Source organism: Oncorhynchus gorbuscha, linkage group LG01, assembly GCF_021184085.1.
Source record: "Oncorhynchus gorbuscha isolate QuinsamMale2020 ecotype Even-year linkage group LG01, OgorEven_v1.0, whole genome shotgun sequence".
Taxonomy (NCBI): Eukaryota; Metazoa; Chordata; class Actinopteri; order Salmoniformes; family Salmonidae; genus Oncorhynchus; species Oncorhynchus gorbuscha.
In genome coordinates, this window is record NC_060173.1 from 98,500,310 (window position 1) to 98,518,697 (window position 18,388).

Below are 18,388 nucleotides of genomic sequence, written 5' to 3' on the forward strand. Positions count from 1 at the left end.
AATGGCAGCAAGTCCCCACAGCAATGTTCCAACATCTAGTGGAAAGCTTTCCCAGAAGAGTGGAGGCTGTTATAGCAGCACAGGGGGGACCAAATTGATATTAATACCCATGAATTGAGGCGGCGACAAAGGCGGAGACGTCAGGAACCATGGTAGGCCACCAAAAGTGTTGTCGCACAAAAGCCAGGGTCCACCGTTAGCCCGGGTGACAGGCAAGCCTGGAGGAGTGGGCCCACTCCAGGACCACGGAGCGGACAGCGTCAGGCATGAACATGGATTCCAGCCGGTAGGAGAGAGGGAGAAGTTGAACCGGGTGAACAGTAGGGCCCATCTAACCTGCCTGGAATTGAGGCATTTGGCAGTGCGGAGATATTCCAATTTCTTGTGGTCGGTCCACACGATGAATGCATGTCCTCCAGCTAGTGCCTCCACTCCTCCAACGCCATCTTCACTGTGAGCAGCTCACGATTCCCCACATCGTAGTTCCTCTCTGTGGCATTGAGGCGGTGGGAGAAGAATGTGCCGGGATGCAGCTTGAGGTCCAGGGCAGACCGCTGGGACAGGACAGCTCCCACTCCAACATCAAAATCATCGGCCTCCACCATGTACTGGCGGCACGGGTCAGGATGAACCAAGATGGGAGCTGTGGTGAAGTGGTGTTTAAGATCCAGGAATTCCCGATCAGCAGCTGGAGACCACATGAACGGAACCTTGGGTGAGGTGAGTGCAGACAGGGGGAAGTTGGCGAAGCCCAGGAACCACTGCAGCTGGACTCCAGACGTGGGCTGGGGGCAATCCAACACTGCACTCACCTTCCCTGGATTGGATCCATCTGTACGCTCCCTGCAGCGATGATTTATCCCAGAAGACAAGGATGTCATTGAGTTAGACGAAAACGAACCGGTTCAACATGTAACAGAGAACATCTTTAACCAGAGCCTGGAACATAGCAGGGTAAGGCCAAAGGGCATGACAAGGTACTCGTGATGGCCGCTGGCCATGTTGAAGGGAGTCTTCCACTCGTCCCCTGGTCTGCCAGTGACATCATGGGCTGGAGCCCATTCTGCCACGCCCACTGCGAGGGCTTTGAGGATCTGGTCTGAGTCTGCTGGGTCAGTCATGGTCAGTTCGTACTATCACGGTTTAAGGTAAGACCCAGATGTAGCAGAGAACATCATTAACCAGAGCCTGGAACATAGCAGGGCAAGGCCAAAGGGCATGACAAGGTACTCGTGGTGGCCGCTGGCCATGTTGAAGGCAGTCTTCCTCTCGTCCCCCTCCCGTATCCGCACCAGGTGGTAGGCATTCCATAGGTCCAGCTTGGAGAACACGGTGGCCCCCTGGAGCGGCTCGAAGGCCGAGGAGGTGAGGTAGAGGGTAGCGTTTTTTCACTGTGATGTCATTGAGACCTCGGTAGTCAATGCAAGGGTGCAGGGTTTTGTCCTTCTTCTCCACAAAGAAGAACCCTGCGCGGCGGGGGAGGCAGAAGGACGGATGAACCCAGGAGCTAGGGAGTCCACAATGTAGGTCTCCATAGCCTTGGTCTCCGGACCCAACAGAGAGTACAGTCGTCCCCAGGGTGGAGTGGTGCCTAGAAGAATACCAATCCCGCAGTCACAGGGTCATTGCGGCGACAGCAAAGTGGCCTGGGCCTTACTGAACACCTCCCGGAGGTCCTGGTACTCCACGGGAATGGCGGAGAGGTCCGGGAAAACCTCCGAGGCCCCAGGAAGAAGTCCCGGAACAGCCTGCACTGACTTCAGGCAGTGGGCGTGGCAGAACGGGCTCCAGCCCATGATGTCACTAGCAGACCAGTCAATGAGAGGATTGTGTCGCTGGAGCCTGGAGAATCCCAATACCACGGGAACCTGAGGAGACTTAATGAGCAGGAACTGGATCATCTCGCTGCTGCCTAGTAGACAACCCACGGAATTGCTCCAGCAATGTGTTCAATGCTTGGTCATGACGCAACTCCTCGTGCCTTCCAATGATGGCTTCTTGGGAGGCGAGGGCTTTGCGGATCTGGTCCGAGTCTGCTGGGTCAGTCATGGTCAGTTCGTACTATCGCGGTTTAAGGTAAGACCCAGATGCAGACAGTGTCGAAGAAACAAAGTTTAATTCCAAAACAGGGGCAGGCAAACGACAGGTCAAGGCAGGCAGTGGTCATTAATCCAGAGAGGGTGTAAAGGGTCCAGAATGGCAGGCAGTCTCAGGGTCAGAGAAGGCAGTGTTCAATAATCCATTACGGTGGGGTAAAGTACAAAATGTCAGGCAGTTTCAGGGCAGGCAGAATGGTCAAAACCGGGAAGGACTAGAAAACAGGAGCAAGAAACAGGCAGGAGCAGGGAAACAAACGCTGGTAGGTTTTTATTAACAAAATGAACTGGCAGCAGACAAACAGAGAACACAGGTATGAATACACAGGAGATAATGGGGAAGATGGGCAACACCTGGAGGGGGGTGGAGACAAGCACAAAGACAGGTGAAACAGATCAGGGTGTGACATCTATACCATTATTCCTCCTCCACCAAACTTTACAGTTGGTACTCTCCATTGGGGCAGGTTGTGTTCTCCTGGCATCTGCCAAAACCAGATTCATCCGTCGGACTGCCACATGGTGAAGCGTGATTCATCACTCTAGGGAACGCATTTCCAGTGCTCCAGAGTCCAATGACGTGTGTGACTGCTCGGCCATGGAAACCCATTTCATGAACGAACAGTTATTGTGCTGACATTGCGTCCAGAGGCAGTTTGGAAGTCGGTAATGAGTGTTGCAACCGAGGACAGACAATTTTTACATGCTATTTTTCAGCACTCGGCGGTCCCGTTCTTTGAGCTTGTGTGGCCTACCACTTTGTGGATGAGCCATTGTTGCTGCTAAACTTTAGCACTTCACAATAACAGCACTTACAGTTGACCAGGCAGCTGTAGCAGGGCAGACATTTTACAAACTAAATTGTTGGAAAGGTGGCATCCTGTGATGGTGCCACATTGAAAGTCACTGAGCTCTTCAGTAATGCCATTCTACTCCCAATGTTTGTCTACGGAGATTGCATGGCTGTTTTTTCGATTTTATACACCTGCCAGCAACAGGTGTAGCTGAAATAGCCAAATCCACTTATTTGAAGGGGTCTCCACATACTTTTGTATATATAGTGTATTTGACCTCAGGTATGGAGTAATACAGAAATAGAATTGACAACATGCGCCGTTTGTCACATGCGCCGAATACATCCTTACAGTGAAATGCTTACTTACAAGCCCTTAACCAACAATGCATTAAGAAGTTAAGAAAAAAAAAAAAGTGTTAAGTATAAAATAGACCAATAGAAAATAAAAGTAACAAATCATTAAACAGCAACAGTAAAATAACAAGCGAGGCTATATACAGGGAGTTCCGTACAGTCAATGTGTACATGTAGGTAGAGTTAAAGGGACTATGCATAGATAATAAACAGAGAGTAGCAGCAGCGTAAAAGAGGGTCTGGGTAGCCCTTTGATTAGCTGTTCAGGAGTCTTATGGCTTGGGGGTGGAAGCTGTTAAGAAGCTTTTTGGACCTTGACTTGGCGCTCCGGTACCGCTTGCCGTGCGGTAGCAGAGAGAACAGTCTATGACTAGGGTGGCTGGAGTCTTTGACAATTTGTAGGGCCTTCCTCTGACACCGGCTGATACTGTAGAAACAGAAAGGCGTCTACACTATTACTGTATGTAATAATACTTTTTCTAGTGTGTCCTCACTCTAATCAGGAATTAATTAATTGACAACTACACCTACTGTAAGTAACATAAAGGTTTACTTGTTCACTGCATCTGCAACATATTGGCCTTTTTCTTCAGTGTTCTCCCTTCTATCAGGAAAGCAAATCTCTAGGCAATTTAAGATCTTAATTATCTTTAGACACCTTTTCCATTCGAACAGTGTGTACACACAGTGGGTGTTCCTCAAAATGTGTACTTACCGTGCTCTGAGCATGCAAAATGGAGCACACGAGAGTCAGAGTATGATGCCTCATGTCCACCAGATGCATCAAACTCTTTGCATTCCAGCGGAAGTCAGGCTGTGGTGCGTTTTGTGTACCGCATGCGTTCAATATTGGGGCTCGGTCTAAAGCACTGCATCCCATCATTGAAAATAAGAATTTGTTCTTAACTGACTTGCCTAGTTAAATAAATGTTAAATAAAAATAATTTTCAACTTGTGTGTTGCTTTACCATGCGGTAGTACAAACGGAAGTACACACAAACTCCAACTAGCTAGCTTTTAGCTAGTTGAAAAGCAAAGCACATGTGTGTTAAGTACAGAAAATGCATATTTACCCGCCCACAATACCCTGTAGTGTGCGTGGATTGCAAGTATGTCAATATGGCTAACTGGCTACCTACTACTGTTAGCTTGTCAGATAGCTATGAAGAATTGTTAGCTAGCTAGCTACCAGTGAAGAATTGACATCTACCTTGCATAACATTCGTTTTTTGGTAATTTTTGTCTGTTAAACTAGCTGGCTAGGTAGATTATTACGATTCACATATACAGTTGAAGTCGGAAGTTTACATACACCTTAGCAAAATACATGTAAACTCAGTTTTTCATGATTCCTGATATTTAATCCGAGTAAAAATTCCCTGTCTTAGGTCAATTAGGATCACCACTTTATTTTAAGAATGTGAAATGTCAGAATAACAGTAGAGAAAACAATTTATTTCAGCTTTTATTTCTTTCATCAGATACCCAGTGGGTCAGAAGTTTACATACACTCAATTAGTATTTGGTAGCATTGCCTTTAAATTGTTTAACTTGGGTCAAACGTTTCAGGTAGCCTTCCACAAGCTTCCCACAATAAATTGGGAGAATATTGGCCCATTCCCCCTGACAGAGCTGGTGTAACTGAGTCAGGTTTGTAGGCCTCCTTGCTCGCACACGCTTTTTCAGTTCTGCCCACAAATCTTCTATGGGATTGAGGTCAGGGCTTTGTGATGGCCACTCCTATACCTTGACTTTGTTGTTCTTAAGCCATTTTGCCACAACTTTGGAAGAATGCTTGGGGTCATTGTCCATTTGGAAGACCCATTTGCGACCAAGCTTTAACTTCCTGACTGATGTCGAGATGTTGCTTCAATATATCCACAACATTTTCCGTCCTCATGATGCCATCTATTTTGTAAAGTGCACCAGTCCTTCCTGCAGCAAAGCACCCCCACAACATGATGCTGCCACCCCCGTGCTTCACGGTTGGGATGGTGTTCTTCGGCTTGCAAGTCTCCCCCTTTTCCTCCAAACATAAGGATGGTCATTATGTCCAAACAGTTCTATTTTTGTTTCATCAGACCAGATGACATTTCTCCAAAAAGTACAATCTTTTTCACCATGTGCAGTTTCAAACCGTAGTCTGGCTTTTTTATGGCAGTTTTGGAGCAGTTGCTTCTTCCTTGCTGAGCGGCCTTTCAGGTTATGTTATTGTGGTGGATTTAGATACTTTGTACCCGTTTCCTCCAGCATCTTCACAAGGTCCTTTGCTGTTGTTCTGGGTTTGATTTGCACTTTTCGCACCAACGTACGTTCATCTCTAGAGACAGAACACATCTCCTTCCTGAGTGGTATGACGGCTGCATGGTCCCTTGGTGTTTATACTTGCGTACTATTTTTTGTACAGAAGAATGTGGTACCTTCAGGCGTTTGGAAATTGCTTCCAAGGATGAACCAGACTTGTGGAGGTCTTCAATTTTTTTCTGATGTCTTGGTTGATTTATTTTAATTTTCCCATGATGTCAAGCAGAGGCACTGAATTTGAAGGTAGGCCTTGAAATACATTCACAGGTACACCTCCAATTGACTCAAATTATGTCAATTAGCCTATCAGAAGCTTCTAAAGCCATAACATAATTTTCTGGAATTTTCCAAGCTGTTTAAAGGCACAGTCAATTTAGTGTATGTAAAATTCTGAACCACTGGAATTGTGAGACAGTGAAGTATAAGTGAAATAATCTGTCTGTAAACAATTGTTGGAAAAATTACTTGTGTGATACACAAAGTAGATATCCTAACCGACTTGCCAAAACTATAGTTTGTTAACAATACATTTGTGGAGTGGTTGAAAAACAAGTTTTAATGACTCCAACCTAAGCCTATGTAAACTTCCGACTTCAACTGTAACTTGCAGATAATTATGAAATTAAACTTTTTCTTTGTGTATATCTTGTTTTGTTTTTATTGCCATTGTCCTGGCGGGGAGGTTCAGTGAATGGGGAGGTGCAGCGTGAGGTTATACCGTAGGGAAAGTGCAAGTGCTTCTCAATTGTAATGTTTTATCCGTTCTCCACACTCTCGTCCTCACAAGAACGTACTCTAGAGAACATCCTTAGAGAATGCACTCGGAGAATGAGTGTGGAGCACGGTAGTATACATATTGGGAAAAACCCAGTGTCACGTTTAATCTATGACAGAGAAAACATTCTTGATTTTCCATTTTCTCTGGTGTTTCATCTGACTGGTTGTCTCATGGCAATATGGGTCATCTTGTCTGTATTCCAAATAGCATCCTATTTCCTATTAAGGGCACAATTGTTTAACCAGGGCACATAGTGCTCTATTCAAAAGTAATGCACTATATAAGGAATAGGGTGGCAATTGGGATGCAACCCTTGAGTCACAGATATAATCTCATGTCACTAGTGACTCATGTGTCCTCAGATCAGTGACTTTTTCTAAAGATTTTTCACTCCAGGATTGGAGGTTCTGAGTTTCCATGGATACCTAGATGTTTTCTGTAAATGTTATAGCCACAGGGATATCTTCACTTCAGTTTGCTCCTCAATTAATACACCTTTCCATAGCAGCATGGTTTATGTGTGTGATGAAGAGGACCACAAACCTTTAAAAGTAAAAAAGACAGGAATGTTCCACCTCAGAGAAGAGGACCATGGTTCAATATGAATTACTTCTAATGATTGTATGTGCAAGGACAGGATGTTAGAAACAAGATTGGTAAAATATAGCTATTAACCTATAGCGACTTAATGCACCAGACCACCTTGAGGTGAGGTGATATCCCATTCCACTCAACTCCTAAATCAACATAAAGATTCGCTGAGTGTGTTGTAGTCATTTTCCCCATATATCCAGCATATAGAGTGTACAATCAAACCAATTTAAAACTATCAGTCTCCAAAATGCTCTTTGCTCACTCACTAGAATCCATTTCTTGTTCATTTTTCTTATCATTAATTATTTTGTCTAAAGCTCTCTCTTGCTCTCTCATTTTTTCTCCCTCTCTTTTTCTCTTTCTCTCTCTCTCTCTCTCTCTCTCTCTCTCTCTCTCTCTCTCTCTCTCTCTCTCTCTCTCTCTCTCTCTCGCTCTCTCATTTTTTCTCCCTCTCTTTTTCTCTTTCTTTTCTCTCTCTCTCTCTCTCTCTCTCTCTCTCTCTCTCTCTCTCTCTCTCTCTCTCTCTCTCTCTCTCTCTCTCTCTCTCTCTCTCATTTTTCTCTCTCTTTTTCTCTTTTTCTCTCTCTCTCTCTCTCTCTCTCTCTCTCTCTCTCTCTCTCTCTCTCTCTCTCTCTCTCTCTCTCTCTCTCTCGCTCTCTCATTTTTCTCCCTCTCTTTTTCTCTTTTTCTCTCTTTCTCTCTCTCTCTCTCTCTCTCTCTCTCTCTCTCTCTCTCTCTCTCTCTCTCTCTCTCTCTCTCTCTCTCTCTCTCTCTCTCACACACACACACACACACACACACAACACACACACACACACACACACACACACACACACACACACACACACACACACACACACACACACACACACCCTACTTCTTCCCATTGGCCATATGAAAATCCTAACATCCTGATCCGCCCTAACATCTTTATCCAATCAAACAAACAAACATCTCTCTAATTTTCCCTCTGATTGGGCCTATCTATTGAAAGCTGTGATTGAAGTGTGTGTGTGTGTGTGTGTGTGTGTGTGTGTGTGTGTGTGTGTGTGTGTGTGTGTGTGTGTGTGTGTGTGTGTGTGTGTGTGTGTGTGTGTGTGTGTGTGTGTGTGTGTGTGTGTGTGTGTGTGTGTGTGTGTGTGTGTGTGTGTTTGTCCTATGTGATGCGATGTGATTGCAGTCCATGACTGAGACCTGTTGTGTGAGAAAGTACCTGATTGCATGGTTCATTTGTTCTCCCTCTGCAGAGCCAAGCCGAGGCGCACTACAAAGGCAGTAAACATGCCAAGAAGCTCAAAGCACAGGAGAACACCAAGAATAAGCCGCCTAAGAGTTCCCTTCCTCCTCCTCCACTTCCTCCTCCCCTGGACAGTGCTAAGACAATCACCACCACAACCTCCACCACCTTGACCAGCAATGTCACGAGCAGCAACTCTGACCAACCAGGTATGTGGAAACTTTAGCTCTTGTGTGTCATCCATTCCTCTCCATGCTCTAGCCTTGAGTGTTATCTTGTGTCATTGCATGCTTTGTGCGGTGTGTGTGCGTGCGTGTGCGTGCATGTGTGAGTGTGTGTGTGTGCGTGTGTGTGTGCATGCACGTGTGTGTGAATGTGCATGCACGCTTGTGCATGTGTGTACTGTATGTATCTTTGGAATAAGTGTTTTTCTCATTAAATTAACTCTGACAAATGCCTTAACCAATTGAATGACTCATTAACAGGCATTAGTGTAACAAGTGCCATGCTCATTGCCATGCATTTCAACCAGTTTTGCTCACTGGGATAAAGTAGTTAAACCACATCCATTTTTTGTTTCATTGAATAATTCTACGTTTCTTTGTGGGAGTAGCCTATAGGGGAAAGACAATAATATCTAACATCTATCATGTATAGATGAATATTGTCGGAATAGACCACATGCATGTGTTACCAACCAAGGCAGAAAAGAAAGCTTCAAATCTAAACCAATATGTTGTAAAATGTACATTTCCACTAATTTCTGTTGGATCTTGATATTTTTTTAAGTCACACTGTCTGGCCTCACATCAGGGGAGGGCCATTAGGAGCTACTTAGTATTTTATTAGGATCCCCATTAGATGTTGCCAAGGCAGCATCTACTCTTCCTGGGGTCCAAACTGCAGGTAAGAGGGTTTCAAGATCTGCATCCCAAATGGAACCCTATTCCCTATATAGTGCACTACTATTGAGCAGGGCCCATATGACCCTGTTCAAAAGTAGTGGGATAGGGTACCATTTGGACCACAGACAGAAAGTCACTCCTCAGCCCTCTTCAGAGATTAGGTTCAAGTTCTGTAATGATCCAGAGCCAGTGATACTACTCCTTAGTATTCTGTGACTGTGTCCCAAATGGCACCATATTCCCCGTTTAGTGCACTACTTATGACAAGAGCTCTATGTATTTTTTATAGGGAATAGGGTGCCATGTGGGACACAGCCAGTGTCTTTTCACAGAGTCACATCCAATGACTGTTAGTCAGAGTCACAGACTGCCTAGCTGGATGTTTGTTATTTTTCAGACATTCCTGAACCTGTGACCAGAAACAAGCTCCATACTATAGGCAGGACAAAAACAAGTGATCTAATGATTCTGTCTCTTCCCAGCAAAATCAGCAGAGCTGGGATGGTTGTGTCCCCCATATACATAACATACTATTGATTGCAAGAATGTTATATAATAATTTAAATTGAAAAATGAAGGTTTGAATCATGTGTTGTTTTGTGTATCAGTTCATTTTCATTTTTTTTTATTTCACCTTTATTTAACCAGGTAGGCTAGTTGAGAACAAGTTCTCATTTACAACTGCAACCTGGCCAAGATAAAGCAAAGCAGTGTGACACAGACAACAACACAGAGTTACACATGGAACAACATGGAGTAAACAATAAACAAGCCAATAGCACAATAAACAAGTCAATGACACAGTAGAAAAAAATAAAGTCTCTATCTACAGTGTGTGCAAAAGGCATGAGGAGGTAGGCAATAAATAGACCATAGTAGTGAAGAATTACAATTTAGCAGATTAACACTGGAGTGATAAATGAGCAGATGATGATGTGCAAGTAGAGATACTGGTGTGCAAAAGAGCAGAGAAGTAAATAAAAACAGTATGGGGATGAGGTAGATTGGGTGGGCTATTTACAGATGGACTATGTACAGCTGCAGCGATCATAAACCATGTGCCAATCAAATTTTTGGTCCTTAAATGTAACTGGTATACTTTTATGTATTAATTTTCTTACCAATTTTTGTGTTTAATGAATGTTGCTTTGGGATGCTAATATAATTAATCCTTGCTAGCTACTGCTCTATTGACCCGGTTGGATACACATTGCCACCCAAATGTATTTAATAACCTTATCTTAGGAAATGTTATGTTAACTTTACAAACTGTCTTCAAAGAGTACATATAATAGTTTTTGTGAAAATCAGAGTTAATGAAGCAAGGTTTAATGAAGACTTTCAAATGCTAGTTTAGACCAAATATAGATGTCAATGCCGTGTGTATAGGTGGCGGGGAAGTCAGGCGCAGGAGAGTCAAAATGGAGTGTAAATGGAGTCTTTTAATAAACGTCCAAGGAACATGCTTCATAACACTAAAAGTACAGACATGAACATGGGTACGAGGACCCGTCGCGCACCAACACAACAATAAACAACACTGACAATAAAACAATTTCTGACAAAGACATGAGGGGAAACAGAGGGTTAAATACACAACAGGTAATGAATGGGATTGAAAACAGGTGTGTGGGAAGACAAGACAAAACCAATGGAAAATGAAAAATGGATCAATGATGGCTAGAAGACTGGTGATGTCGAACACCGAGCACCGCCCGAACAAGGAGAGGCAACGACTTCGGTAGAAGTCGTGACAATAGACCAGTGTAGTGGCGTGTTGCTTGTAGATGTCATAGTGCCAGCTGGTATAATTGGTGTAAAGAGAGCACTATTCTCTGAAGAGAATACTACACAACTTTCTGAGAGGATCACAAATGCAAAATGACATTCATGGAAAAAGCTACAGTGCGTTCCTAATGCAGGGCGTTGGAGCATGGGTTTGGAGGGTGGATGTGGTGTGGTGTGTGAGAAGCGGTGGAAGGAAAGGAGGGGTGGAGGGAAGGTGTGGGACTGTGGGTGTGAGCATGAGTTCAGGCGCCTTACCTTGTGGCAATGTCCACCATAGTGTTCTGGTACAGTACATGGTTCTGAGTGGGTGGAGGGACAGGGCGTCTCAGTGTCAAAATAGAGGGGACAATAGTTTGACAACTAGGCTCTGTAAAATTGACAGAGGGCCACATTGAAGCACAACATACATACGCACGCACGCACGCACGCACGCACGCACGCACGCACGCACGCACGCACGCACGCACACACACACACACACACACACACACACACACACACACACACACACACACACACACACACACACACACACACACACACACACACACACACACACACACACACACACACACACACACACACACACACACACACACAGAGAGAGAGAGAGAGATAAAGATACAGAAAACACCACTGGCCAATAGCTCGATCCTGCTACTGCTACTCAACTGATCCCCCAGGGATCAAACTCTTACGCAACACACCAAAATAAAAATATAAGGGAATGTGTCACCAAAAATTGTAATATTGTTAACGCTCCAAGACTAACTGTCAGATGTTGTGTCTCTCTCTTTTTCCCTCTCCCTCTCTCCCTCCCTCTTTCTTTCTTGATCTCAGAACAAATCGCAGTGCCTCCTAGCACGGCAGATAAAACCTTGGCTTCTCCAAATTCTTTCGTCCCCGTCATCTCCACCTCCTCCTCTCTGGCAGCTTTAACAGCCATGGCCGTCCCCGGTCCCTGTAATCCCGTCCTATGTGATCCCACGCCTGCCAGCCCCCCATCAGCTACACAAGTACAACTACAGGGGCCTGTTATGAAGAGCAGTGGCAGCATCAGCACCAAGCCTGTGCTCACGGCCCCAAACACTGCTGCTGCTACAGCAACTCAGCCCACGCCAGAGTCGGAGGAGGAGGAAAAAGCCAAAAAGCTCCTGTACTGTTCGCTTTGCAAAGTGGCCGTCAACTCTCTATCACAGCTGGAGGCCCACAACACAGGTGTGTTCCAGCATCTGTTTCTGTTTGCTCGACCGCCTTGTTAACGTTAGTGTTACTCCTCCCGAGGAGTGCGTGTGTGTGTTGGGTGGGGGGAGGGGGAGGGGGGCTTGCATACGGGCTCAATATGTGAGATGTTTGTTAGCTAACATTGACACATATGGCTGTTATGTAGTTATAGTGAAGTTAGACGTAATACCCAGGTCAGAGAAACACTGTTGGATCTCAAGCTGACCAGTGAACATTTTGGATGGGAAAACAAAATTTGTTCTACTTTTAAACCAAACAAATTAAATAGTGTTATTTTTATGTTTTATTTATGGTATTTTCCATGTGCAATATATTTAATTATGTTTTTGCCCTTTCTTCTCTCCCCTGAAGGTTCGAAACACAAAACTATGCTTGAGGCGAGGAACGGCGCAGGCCCAATTAAGGCCTATCCCAGACCGGGCTCAAAGCTCAAAGTTCAGGCCACCACCGTGCTGAAAGGCTCCGGACTGCAGAACAAGACATTCTATTGTGAGATCTGTGACGTCCATGTCAACTCAGAAATACAGCTCAAACAGGTACACCATAGTGTCTTGTCACAGGCCTTTCAAGACCCTTGGGTTTTTACCTCTCTTTAATTTTCTTGTGCACAAATGAATAAATAAATCTTAGCTGATCAGCAGCCAGCACGCATGCAAGATTTGTGAGATTTCCTGGTGCCGATATTAGGTCAATCACAATACAGTATGGTCAGAGGGGGAACTGTGGAAAACACATTCTGGGAAATGACTTATTTCAAATCCTTGAATTCACCTCTAAATATATTTTTTTTACATGTCAAATTGATTTCACTTTGGGAACTCAAGTATGCAGTGCTTGTTGTCTTGTTACAGCTTGAAGGGACCTTACAGGCTTTTTATAATTGGCTCACCAAAATACGTGTCCCATATGGCACCCTATACCCTTTATAGTGCACCACCTTTGATCAGGGCCCATAAGGATTCACACACAGTTACGTCACTGACCTTTTTTGTTGTATTTTGTCAGCACATCTCCAGCAGAAGGCACAAGGACAGAGTGGCTGGGAAACCGATGAAACCCAAATACAGCCCTTACAACAAACAACAACGCAGCTCCACAGTCCTAGCTGTATGTATCATATATGTTCCTAATCAAAGCCCCTCAAGAAAAGTTGATTCGTCTTCAGGGATGAATTGTTAATACATTTATTGGCAGTTTCTTAAAAAAGCATTTAAGAATATTGATGCATCAGTGGGCTAAAAGAGGGGCCTTTATGCTCATTGAAAATAATGGCTTGTTTTTGTAGCTAATTGCATTATCAATAGATTTGCTTTCTTATTTAACTCCTCTCCTCTCCCATCCTATCCTATCCTATTCTCTCCTTCAGGCAAAGCTGGCTCTTCAGAAGGACCTGGTGAAGCCTATCTCCCCTGCTGCTTTCCTCTCCAACCCCTTCTGCCCCACCACTGTCCCCTCTATCACCCTGCACCCGCGGCCCAACTCCTCTATCTTTCAGACTGCTGGCCTCCCAGGCTCTATGGGCTCCATGGGCTCCTTCCTCCGGGCTGCTCCAGGGCCCATCCGGCCCACCACCGGCTCTATACTCTTCGCCCCATACTGATTCCTGGATCGTGACACCAGGGTCGTGTTCAGTAGGCAGAGAATGACAGAAACTGAGTGAATCAGGGTGGTACTATCTGAGCTCGTCCACTAATTAATGCTTGTTTTTGTCTCCCGTTTTCCCTACGGTGTGCCCTAATGGACACAACCCTGTGTATCAGTATGAGCCAGGGAGCCAGACGGACAGTAACACAAAGGGGAAAATGACATGAGTAGACAAACAGGTCTCCTCTGACCACGTGGAACAGTGAGTGGATGACATCCTACTACAGACAGTACCTCCCCGGTGCACTAAACTGATAGGACTACTACACTGCGAAGCTTGAACGAACAACAGTGTATTTATTTGATTGAACTTGCCTGTCTGCGTGCGTTGCCCTGAAGCATGAAGAACAGAGGTACAGTGGGCTCGCTAAGACCACCGAGGGTCTAAGTATTGGGATCTTGTGGAATAATAAAGAGCATCAAACAGCTTCCTGAATGACTTGAATTACCATAGTCTTCCTATTTGATTAAAATAATGGACAGCTCTAGCTACATGCGTATGACAGTGTTCCTCATAACAGCCCCCAGACAGAAGCACAGTCATACCCTATTCACACTATAGGGCCAACCTGAACAGCAATGGGCTGGCTTGGATATTTTCTACTCACATTGTCCTTTCCAGTACGGTTTAAGCAACTACGGTGGATGTGCAACCAGGTCAGAGCAGTTCAGTGTGGCTCTGCTTGGTCTAGACCAGTAGTGTGAAAAACGGTATCATTGCACTTTCACAGTTGTTGCTTGAGGTCATGAGTCATGGACTGTACGTTAATACAGTAATGCAGTTTTGGCCACTGTTCTGTCCTGGATTGTGGAAGGCAAAAAGCTGAATCTCCGTTATGATCGTCAAATAGTCTGGCTTCAACTTACAGTAGATATTCATAGTAATTGTTTTGTAACAGTGTTCTCAGTTCCTCCACTTTAGAGAGAGAAACCATTCTCTTGGTTTTTCAGTAAGAGCCAAATGTTAACTTGAGATGGATTCAGGTCAATGGGAGACTTCAAGTCTGTTAAAGAAAAGTTAAAGCTCAAACACACCGGTAGGATTGTCAAACGTTTGCCTGCCGACAGTACTTAGCACCTCGGAACAGAGTGTCGGCAGTGAATATCTTTAGTGTTAACACAGCAAAGACCTTGAAGTCGTCAGCCACTCAGCCTTGTTAAAATACTCCAAACCAGAAGGTGGCAGTAGCATTGTTTGGCAATACATGTCCGTGTGCGTTCCTTATGGTCTAGATTCCAATGTTAGCTGCAGTGCTAATGTTGCTATATTGTAGAAAGCCCTTGTTGATACTAGCCAAATGGCCACAGCTAGATAACTACCTAGCAAGATGACGAAGAAACCATTTCATTTACTCACATAAAAATCACATACTGTAGGGTGTCCAATCAAAATGCATCTTTTGACCAATGGGTAAAATAATATGTTAATTATTTATACAAATCCCAACAACAACAAAAATTGTCTAAACCTCATGTCTCTATCATAATCTGCTCAAAGCTTATTGGAGATTTTATCCTTGTAGGATGGATACAATTTGGCTGACTAAATCAATGGAGGTCAGAGAAAAAAATAGGTAAAAAATCTAGAAAATAGCATTGCATCATCTAGGCTGGATGCTGTGCGAGAATTAAGGCTAAATAACAGGCTTACCATTAAACTCGTCATCTTTCTTTTAAAATCCAGATGACATAATACAATATAGAGGTAAGATAAATATACATTTTGAAACATGACAAGTAGTATTTTCATATTTTAGTAAACACTGCTCATATAAATGTAAAGTTCCTATTCTTTTCAAAGACTTCTCACATTAACAAGCGTATCTCTGCCACATGTCAACAGAGCACTGAGTGTACTGCAAGCTCTTTATTTTCAAAGCCTTTTACATTTAATTCAGCACTTGGAAGACAACCACAAATACACTTTAAAATTCTCAAAAGTTTCAGCAGAGCTCAGTGCTCATTAACAGATGTATTAGGTTAAGAAATCAGACTTTTTGGATACAATGTTAATGATACAGTATGCTTGAAAAAGACCCCACTGAAGGATTCAGAACATGAAGAATCATATTTGTCTTGATAAAATGCATTTTATAACATAAGGAAGTGAAACGTCATCACCAAAGTTTAATTTGCCCAATGTGGGTGGACACCCTACATACAGCCAGTGCCAGCCCATAGCCAAATGTTTAGCTAGCTAGCTAATGTTAGCATAGCTAGCACACTAGCTAAGGACACCGCACTAACTCCGCAGCTAACACAGGCAGCTGTTTCATGGAAACTAGCTAATTCATTGTGATTTAATTATAATGTCGTAGCGATGTACGCTGAGAGTCGGGAAGCAAGTTCAGGCAGTGAATATATTTAATAAATAAACGAACATGAACAAAACAAGAAACACTAACAGTGCACCGACATGAAACAGAAACAATAATGCCTGGGGAAGGAACCAAAGGGAGTGACATAAATAGAGCAGGTATTCAAGGAGGTGATGGAGTCCAGGTGAGTGTCAATAAGCGCTGGTGCGCGTGACTATGGTGACAGGTGTGCGTAATACTCAGCAGTCTGGTGACCTAGAGGCCAGAGAGGGAATATACGTGACAAATGTCAATACTAGATAAAGTGGTTAGCTAGCTTCCAGGAATTATTTAGTGTTGTATGCATTCTGTCTGTACACTTACCTATCTACCATTCCATAGCCTACATTGTATATGAAGTGTGACTGGCTCATCTGTGGATATACGGAGAAAATGTTGTCACTTGTTGTCACTCCTGTTGATTTTCCCAAATGGGGGTTCGTGCTCTCTGATTGGCTCAAAGTAAATTTGTTGGCACTGATGAGCATGGCGATTCTACATGTAGAAATGGTAAGTTTGTCACTACTGGATCGGCACACAGCAGGTACCTCTTTTGTTCTAGCAAGACAAGGAATGGCCTCCCACTGTCATAAGTACCTATTGGCAGTCTATCGGCAGTGAGATTCTAAGTGTTTTTTAAGTGTGCAGATCTCAAGTCAGGACTTGACCCTTAAAGTACATTGTTCCTTCTGTAAATGATGTAATCATCAGTCAATCATTTCTTAGAGAAATAGTAGAATCTATTAGTTTTCATCACTTGTAATGAGTGAATTCAGGAAGTACGGATGTTTGACCAGTTTCTCAAAACAGGAAAATAATCCGTCAGCAACCGGACATGTCATTTATTGTGTGGATTATAATTCATGGACATTTTAGCCGGAGTTGATAAAAAATGTGTTAGGCCAAATAAAGTCTGACATTTTTAAGTGGAAATAACTAACCCTTGAAGGCTTTAGTTTAAAATATTTCCTGCAACAACAGGGTGATCAAATTAAAATCCTACATCTGTAAACTTCAGTTTATTTCAGTTTTCAATAATTGACTGAATTGAAATGGAATTGACACGAACCCTGTTTGTATCACCCTTTCCAAGTTGCAATACTAGTTGTACAGTATGTTACGGAGGGGGACAGACAGACGAGGTATTTATATTTTTTAAGTTGAAAAAAAGCAATCCACTCCAACATTACAGAAAATACAAGATACATTGAACTTGAAATGTACCTCTTCAAATAAATGTATATATTTGGAGGATTTGCTCCCATATTACAATTTTATTTTCCATAACTGAAAAATAATTGTAATTATTGAATTAATTAATTGAATATAGTTTATAAAGGAGACCTGATGTATAGATTGTCAATGAAAGGGATGTTCATTGAAAGAGATATAAGATCATCATATCATCATATACTCTGTGTGACATGTACAGTATTTATTTTCACTTTATGTTTATTGATGCAGTTGATGCATACATTCAGTTGTATTTGAGATATGGAATTGTTTTATTATTTGTTTGTTTGTTTGTTAAACATTTTATTTGTTTATTTGTTTTTATTAAATACCTAAACATATCACTCGTATTTTGAATATTATAAAGAACATTTCTTAATTAACACATTTTAGGTTCTAATATATCCTGCTAAATGAATATGTTATGATATAGGAAGATATCATGATTATACATATTATAAACGATTTCAAATGCAACTGAAAATATTACTATTCATTTACATGAACAACTTTTTAGGTTCTTCTCCTACAAAATTCAGTCATTGAGATTTGTGCAGCATAATCCATCATGTCCTTTTGATTAAAAAATATATATGATTAAATTATATACATATTCAAATTAATATTCAGCATATAAATATGATCTAATATGAGGCTTAGGAGGTTATCTAATCTGGAACATATTGTGTACTATGCCAGCAGCAGCATATGTCCAGCTACAGTACATTTGCCTAGTTTAGAAGTTGCTTTACTCTGGCAATAAACAACACTATCTAACATATGTTCATCTGTGTTACGACATCACTCAATATATACAGTACCAGTCAAAAGTTTGGGCACACCTCATTCCAGGGTTTATCTTTATGTTTTACTACTTTCTACATTGTAGAATAATAGTGAATACATCAAAACTATGAAATGAACACATGGAATCATGTAGTAACCAAAAAAGTGTTTAATATGTTATATTTTAGATTCTTCAAAGTAGCCACCCTTGCCTTGATGACAGCTTTGTACACTCTTGGCATTCTCTCAACCAGCTTCACCTGGAATGCTT

The 18,388-nt window shown here is 42.8% G+C and overlaps 1 protein-coding gene across 4 annotated transcripts in view; it reads left to right on the top strand.

Moving 5' to 3' along the window:
- LOC124047014 (zinc finger protein 385B-like) overlaps positions 1-18,057 on the top strand; it is a 188,228-nt gene extending 170,171 nt beyond the window's left edge. For all 4 annotated transcript variants that reach the window (XM_046367761.1, XM_046367768.1, XM_046367767.1 and 1 more), the window contains 5 exons: positions 8,170-8,368; positions 11,693-12,070; positions 12,449-12,633; positions 13,103-13,204; positions 13,464-18,057. In XM_046367761.1, the coding sequence (XP_046223717.1) occupies positions 8,170-8,368; positions 11,693-12,070; positions 12,449-12,633; positions 13,103-13,204; positions 13,464-13,697 (1,098 nt within the window). In that variant the 3' untranslated portion in view covers positions 13,698-18,057. The remainder of the gene's footprint in view (positions 1-8,169; positions 8,369-11,692; positions 12,071-12,448; positions 12,634-13,102; positions 13,205-13,463) is intronic.
- Positions 18,058-18,388: the final 331 nt, after the last annotated feature.